This window comes from Mastacembelus armatus, chromosome 21 (genome assembly GCF_900324485.2).
Source record: "Mastacembelus armatus chromosome 21, fMasArm1.2, whole genome shotgun sequence".
In the NCBI taxonomy this organism is placed as follows: domain Eukaryota; kingdom Metazoa; phylum Chordata; class Actinopteri; order Synbranchiformes; family Mastacembelidae; genus Mastacembelus; species Mastacembelus armatus.
The window spans coordinates 10,591,604-10,599,547 of NC_046653.1; the positions used below are offsets into that span (position 1 = coordinate 10,591,604).

Consider the following 7,944-nt stretch of genomic DNA (forward strand, 5'->3'; position numbering starts at 1 on the left):
GACACCTAAATACTATGTTAAGCTGAGGAAAACTACAAAGTGGGTCAATAATTCTTTGTGGATTTATCACTACAAATACTCTATATAACACTACACAAAATCATCTGACCCATTGTAAATACAAAAATATTAATTAGCACAACTTTAATGTTGCAAGAAATAGTAAAGTCAGCTTTGTCCAACATTTGTATTTTTTGCTTGTTTTCAGCTCTGGAGATTCAAGGTGTTCCTTAAGGTGAGCCTTTCAGGCAGCACATTATGTGATGCTGCTTATAAATCCACCTTCTTCATTAAAATTGGTAGCAATATCATCTGAGTAGTAGTAGTGCTTGTTGGCAACATTTATTTTATAACCGGGATGGGAGCAGAGGCATAGTGTCTTTCTTTTCTAGTGTTGCGCTACTGATGTCTGTCTAAATTCTATGGATGAAGAAGCAAAAATTAGGTAATATTCCTCTTTAGCATCTCAGGATATTGTGACTGTGCATGAGAGAGAGAGAGAGAGGGGAAATCCCATCCTACCTATCCTCCCTAATCAGGGATGCTGAAAAGAAAATCAAGGGGAAAAAAAAGACAGATGACTAATCAGCAGCAGGAAACAGGTTCTCATATAGTGCAGTTTGTTGTCGTCATGTTGATGAAGGTAAATTCTGACACTCAGAAACCGGTTTTGCTTTGTTGTCATAATATCTTGCCATTTGGGATAGATGGCTCAGAGTTTACACACCACTGCAGCATTTATTACAAGCAAAGAGTAGCATCTGGTACAACAGAGATAAAAATTTTACTAACAGCATTTTCATTTTTTACAGAAGCAACATATCACCATCCACCGGAGATTTTGTGTCATGTTGTTGTCACGGAGTAACCTCACAATTCCAGTGTCGTGGTTTTCAAACTTTTGTTGATGGATTAAATGGTTTTCATCAGGTGGGAACAACAGAAAGAAGAGACTAAAAATTAATAGAAAATTGAGATATATCTTCAGAAGTCTTTAAATAGCCTATTTCACTATTTATCTTACACCATATACAACGTATCACAGGCTACCACACTAACAAAATGGCTACTGCATTTTCACTAGACCACAAAGATTCAAGTTATGAAGACTTGTTCCTGACAAACTCTACTCATCTGCAAAACATGTGTCCCTCTGACACCAAAATTCAAACCGCTTCTGCACCGAGCGTTACACTACCTAGAGAGAGTAACTGTATCAGAACTGCTCAAAAGAGTCACTGTGCCCTAAGAAGTACAATGTCCCCAGAACAAGAGGGCCTAACCCTGGAAACCCAACAGCCTGGGTGACACCCTGACTGCAAACGCAGTTGTTTGGCCTTTTATTCTGCTCTACATTATTGTCAAGGAATTAAGCCTGAGGTTAGAGTTCATGAGATCCCTGTTCTCTCCATCTTGTCCGTCCCTTTCTCATTTAATTAATCACATAACCTCTCACTTTTCAGATAAGCAAGTGAGCCTTCAGTCTGCCTCTTTCCTATTGGTCAGATCCAGATCCAGGGAGGTGCTTCAGATTGATTCAGCCAGACTTCCTCTAAACTTTCTCTGCTTGTGAGTGTAAGTGTCCTGATAAACAGTTGGTGGCATAACAGTTCCAGCATTCAGATCTGTGACTGTCAGCTTATGAGTATCAGGTGAAGGAGGTCCAAAGATGACCTGATAATATCGAAGAATGCACAAGCTTGCCTTGGATTACATTCCTGGTGAACTCTGCATGGGAATAAAGATCAGACAGCCCATGGTGGAATACCAACACTGTTAAGGTAAACTTCATTTTATTTCAGACTGAACGTTACATGTGCCTTTAAGAGTATGAGGACATAAATCTTAGACTTGTACAACAAAGATAGCATATATGTTTTCTGGTATTTTGTCTATGTTGTACGCTATTCATTTATTTATAGGAAGTCTAGCTTAAACATGAAGAAGTAAAACCATTTATCCAACAATTTCTGGAACATTTAAGCAGAATCCCTTATTTTTCATATATTTAAGACACTAGTATATAGAGTGCAAGTGTCTGACCTGCACCCCTGCTTTCCCACCTGCATGGAAATGAGACACTAACAACACAACATTTCCTTCAGAAACAGACAAAAGAAGCAGATGGATAGTGGAAAGAAAATATTTACTTGTTTTGGAGACCAATACATTCAAACAGAGATGCTAAATTCCTTGAACCAGGCTCCACTTTCTTGCAGCTAAGCACAGTAGAGTGTGCTCCCAAATCCTTTAAGGAGTTTTTCTTAATCTGCCATTCTGTGCTGGGCAGGTAGAGAAAGAGACTACGGATGAAAAAACAAAAGATATTATTATTTGACCTCTGATAAGTTTGGAATAGCTAAAATACTCACAAACACACTCTCGGACATAAACACACAAAATAGGTTCTTTCCTGTTTGAAAGCTATCCAGAAATGGGATAGTCCATGATTTGACATGCTCCATTTCTCAGCAGCCAAATTCTCTGCTCCCCCCCCACCACCACACAATCATGTGCTTCCAAAAGATTATGTTTAGGGCCTCTAAAACCCAAATCCTTGTTTTGCTAAGGCACTTTTGCAATTTTGGTATGCCCATTTGAATGCACAGGAATTTGTGTTAGAATGTAAAACATTCAGGAAGTCAAACTCTGCATCTCATGGCTCTAATCTTAAGCATCTTGCTTCTTTACTTCTGCTCCAGCATGCTGGAGTTAGAAACTTAAAAGAGAAGTGTTTTCAGTACTTGGCAGTTGTGAATTTATCTTTTTCCATTTCCACACTTAGAAACCAGCAGTCAGATCTGACATATTGTTGTTTTGTAGTTTTAGTTAATGTGTTTATCAAGGTCACTTTTCCTAGACTTGTCATCGTTTAAGATGCTAGCAACCTGGCACTATTTTCTTCTTCTCTTGTTTTTGCTGAGTGTGTTGTTGAACACAAACAACCCACTCAGTTCTCATGGGAAAATGATCTCAAGTCAATTTGACTGATGTCGCAGATAAACTTTCTGCTCGTTTGTCCCGTGTTGTTTTTCATGGAGTTAAAAATATACCTCGGTGTTCAGCAGAGCGCAGATATGGCTCATCAGTTATGCTCAGATCAGAACAGATGAAAAACAAACACTGATCAGGCTCTGATTCACACCGGACACACACCAGAGTACAAAGTTAAGTGCAGGTGAATTTGCTTAAACTGCAGGAGCTGTAATGTAATGTAATGTTTTTTTTCTTCCAGGTGTTAAGTTTTATTTGTTTTAAATCAACTTGATGAGAAAACTGTATTTGCTACACCTCAAGACATTGTTGATATATTCACTAGCCAAATATTTTGTTTTCCTGTAACATTCTTTGGAACTAAAGCCTTTCTACCTGTTTTTATAGTCACAGTTTTTATTACATGAAAAACATTTTCACAGTGAACATAATTCTGTAGAAATTATATTTCTCTCAAAACAAAAGCGGAAAAACAAATTAGAAGTATTTAATGTCTAGGACAGGGTGTCAAACTCCAACTCTCACTTCACCTTCACTATTGAAACCACACTGTACATTAAGTACATGCTATATGCATATAGTTGCAGTATTTGTTCATTATTAATATTGACCTTACATATATAACCTATGAATCATGTTGATATTATTTTAAACTGCACAATTACGTAATTTATTTCTAGTGTTAAGTAAATGCATCTCATAGCCACTTCAATGCATCTGGCAGTAGAGGCTTTCTGTTTTACTAGACATTGTGGGTCCAATTTCCATGTTAACTTGTTATTAGTTATGTTTTCACATGTACGGATTACTGAACAGGGTTGTTGGGCACAGCCCCAGGGGCCCAGAGAGTCAGGGGGCCTAAATAGAATTGGGAATCCAGTTTAGAACTGTTTCCAGATTTTGCAGTCCATCAGAACCGTATGCCTCCTTGCTCATTAAGTCCTTTTATTGATGCCGACAGTTGCACGTTCGTCATGACCTAAAATCTTGTGCCTCCGCTGTTGGAAACTTGAAAGGGTGTTATGGCAGAAAGGGAGGATGTGAAGCACATAGTGTCCTGTGCATGACATTGTGTCTATAGCAGCTACACATTCACTCATGCACTGAAAGCACTGTGTTAACCTAGAGCACACAAAGTGGCCTACAGGAACGCTATGGCCAAAAAAATCTTCCACAACAATATTGTAACCCATGGGTGAGGGGATGAATGTTAAGTAGTAGTTTCAAACTACAGTTATGTATCTTGTGAAGAACTGCACCATTAAACCTATGCTAAAACTTTAAAAGAACTGTATGTCCAGTTGGATTGATATAACAAATGACACATCATGTTTTAATTGTGTATTTCTCTTATCAGTGGAATTCTGTGACCAAAATATCAAAACCTCAAAAACATAGATACAAAAGAAGTAACTATAGGTGCAAAGGACTATGAAGAGATGCAAAAATAGTCAACATGGGCACAAAATGGCTACAAAGAAACAAAACTACAAAAAGACAATCACAAGAAAACAAACTGATCTGGTTGCTCCTACATATGAAGGTGATATAAGGGCCCAGTTTCTCATGATCTACCCCTGACCAGCAGTGTGAGTTACTTGTAGTGTATAATGTCACCAGTCAGCCCAGTTATGTGTATTTCAACAACTCCAAGCCTGTTGCACCCACACACTGCATCATCTGTATTTAAATTAAAAACAGGACACAGCAGTTCATAAATAGCCACTGTAATATTAAGAGATTTGTGCTGACTATCAACAGTGAATGTTAGCTTAGTCTGGCCAGGCCTGTCCTCACATTTAAGGTGCAGAGGTCACTTAAAAAAGTAACTAAACCTAGGTAATACTGTAGTACCAGTCTTCAGCTAGTCAACTAAGACGACAACATTTTAATAAGACACATGCACAGATATATATTTCAACTGCCTCCACCTCTAACCTCTGTGCCAAGCAAATTTAACTGCTGGATTTGAAATAATAACTCCTGAAATAAACAAAGATCACATCGGCATGTGCTACAAAGTAATTTGTTTTAATGGTAAAACTCAATGTGATGAATATAGTTCAGTAATATATCAGTACATTTTCTAATGTCATCAACCCTTTACTTCTAGATGACTCACTGAAATTTGTATTGCCTTTATTCTCCACTTGAATGTCAATATTGTTTTCCCTGCTTTTATCTTATTGACCTTATCTCCTACAACAATTTGATTTGCAGGCAGGAATGATAAAGGCTTCATATTATTTTCTTTGCAGCGTCCTCTCATCAGCACTGACAAAAACTGTACATATTCTTAAAAACGTTGTGTCCTGAGGAGTGAGCGTCCACAATGAGAGACCGTTTGGAGGAGCTGCAGCAGAGGGCTCAAGAGTTTTCTGAAGCAGCAAGTGAGAACACGGACTCTTTCTCGTTGGAGGGCGATAATGACGACTTTGTGGTCCTCGGGATTGTTACGCCACAGGGTGTGATGTTCGAGGAGGAGCCAAACATTGTGAATTTATTGTCCGAGGCTCAGGAAATTCGAAATGACATCACAGCGCTGGAGACAGAGGTTAAAGAAAATAAATATATAATATAAAAATAAATATAACATCAAATATTACTGTTGAAGATAAAGATTCACCCTGTCATTTTTGTGGTGAAAATGTATTTAATCTATTTAACTTTTGTCAACTGCAAACAGGTCCTAAGGTTCACCCAGCAGCAAAAGACCCTGGTTTCAACCATGCGTCGCTTCAGTCTGATTAAGAAAGACAGCAGCCTGACACGAGACGTCAAGCTGCAGGCCGAAAAAATCCACCGCCGTTTAGATGCCTTTTCAAAACTGGTCCAACCAACTGAGGACCAACAGGGACCTACTGCTGTTACAACAAGAATACAATGCTCCCAGTATGCAGCACTGAACCGCAAATTCCAGGAGGTTGGTAACATGGCAGTAATATGTTGTTCTAGATTCTTGAAACACTTTTGAGTAGGTAATTCTTTTTAAATGAGTTTGTCCAGGAGAAGACACTTAAAGCACAAGAATGAGAAAATGACAGCAATGTAAGAACCAGAAGGTTGAACCTCTTCATTGTTTGATCAGCATGACTAGCTTTCTCTGCTAAAATGTACAGTAAATGTATCGCCCTGCATGGTTTATTATCCACTGTCAGTGGTGTCAAGAGGGTCAAGGAACAGCACATAAATTATGCTTATGCCAAAAAAAGATAGGACTCAAACATGGTCTCATTTCCCCTCCTACTCCTTCATTTTAATTCTCTCTCATTTTGCTATAATTATGTTCAGATAATGCGGCAGTATAATGAAGGTCTGCTGACCAAGCAGGAGCGCTGTAAGCACTTCATTACCCGGCAGCTGGAGGTACTGGGAAAGGATGTGAAGGAGGAGGAGGTGAATGAGATGTTCGCCACAGGAAAATGGGAGGTCTTCAACGAGAACCTGCTAAATGACGCCAGAATCACAAGGTCGCAGCTCTCCGAGATCGAGCAGCGGCACAAGGTGAGGGCGGTGGCAAACAACATGACTGATTATATTCTGTTAGGTGACAGTTTTCTAACAGCCTTGAACTGATTTTTCATACCTTTTGAGAGACTTTACTTGAATATTTAACATCATGATTTTTTTTCCTGTCGTTCTTGTGATTACTACAGGTGGAAATGTGCAATTTGTCTAAAAGCTCTAACAAATTCAGCAAGTCAAATAAACATTCATTAATCAAATAATTGCCTGAGATTACACCAAACACCAAATTCCAGCTAAATAAACCCAGCCTAATGATTATTTGTAATCATACAACTGTAGCTCACAGCTAATAAATATTCATTTTGTGTGTGAATTGTACTTAATGTGCTGGCAGCCATCGTATTGAGTTGTATTATAGCAGCATTGGGATCTGTATCCATATAGCTTTTATCACAAATGACAGACGTGGCATTATAGCATGTCTCACACATCACTATTTCTAACTGACACAAACAGGTGAAGGAAGAGAAATAAATGAAGACTGAAATTGAATCAGTTACAGATTGTAACTGAGGATGAGAAGAGATTAGTCCTCCTGTCTCATCTCAAAAAACATCTTTTAAACTTAACTTGATCTTCCTTCCTGCACTCCACGACACTCTGAGCCATGCTGATTTTTATTGTAATCATCTGTTAGGGAGACATGTAAACCAGCGACGGCTGGTGAAGGATGTTTAACTCCTTGAAGAGAGAAAATAAGCTGTGCTCTTTATTTAAAGAACAACTTTACCAACACAGTTGAATGCAAAGATTTCTCCAGGTAAACCAGGATGTTAATTACTAAGTACAAAACAGCGACGCTTAAGTATTTCCTGTGCTCAGCCCGTTTCTATCAACATCTGTTTGCTCGTTGCATCTGCAGCTTTACAGTTTTATCTCCAGTCTCCGCAGGCCTCTGACTTATGGTGCTCATATCTACAACATTAATCGCATTATCCCTCTCCGCTAACAGGAGTTGTTGAGCCTGGAGAACAAAATGAAGGAGCTGAGGGACCTCTTCACAGACATTTTCATGCTAGTGGAGGAACAAGGGGCCTCCATAGAACACATCCAGACCAATGTGGAGCGAACACAGGATTTTGTGTTAGCGTCTAATGAAAAGTTCAAGCTGGCCGCCAGATATAAGGAGAAGAACCCAATTCGACAGCTGTGCTGCTGTTGCTGCCCGCCCTGGAGATGCTGCTTATAGCTCATATGCATTTTTACCTTAACGTATTTAATTGCTCACTTAACTGTTTATAGTAAGCAACGCTGGAAACACGCACCAGTCAAGCGAAGGTAGGGTACTGTAGCTTTTGTACGGTGCCCATGAAGACGAATTCAGCAGAGCATAGAAAACAATTAGGGGCCAGAGTTGGTTGATATTTGAGGCACTTGTTTCTTTCTAGAGGATGTGAAGCGACCACTATTGGAAGAGACAGT

At 39.1% G+C, this 7,944-nt stretch overlaps 1 protein-coding gene across 1 annotated transcript; it reads left to right on the forward strand.

The window, feature by feature from the left end:
• Positions 1–1,609: 1,609 nt before the first annotated feature.
• stx19 (syntaxin 19) lies at positions 1,610–7,711 on the forward strand. The gene is made up of 5 exons (XM_026295986.1): positions 1,610–1,781; positions 5,253–5,548; positions 5,681–5,917; positions 6,286–6,498; positions 7,475–7,711. Exons 2-5 carry the CDS (start codon positions 5,327–5,329, stop codon positions 7,709–7,711), a joined length of 909 nt encoding a protein of 302 aa, XP_026151771.1. The 5' UTR covers positions 1,610–1,781; positions 5,253–5,326.
• Positions 7,712–7,944: the final 233 nt, after the last annotated feature.

Bases quoted from the DNA above. Each gene is read 5' to 3' on its own strand.
- stx19 (XM_026295986.1), top strand. From the start codon at position 5,327: ATGAGAGACCGTTTGGAGGAGCTGCAGCAGAGGGCTCAAGAGTTTTCT. The intron at 5,549-5,680 runs GTTAAAGAAAAT...AACTGCAAACAG, and splicing joins TCACAGCGCTGGAGACAGAG to GTCCTAAGGTTCACCCAGCA. The intron at 5,918-6,285 runs GTTGGTAACATG...AATTATGTTCAG, and splicing joins TGAACCGCAAATTCCAGGAG to ATAATGCGGCAGTATAATGA.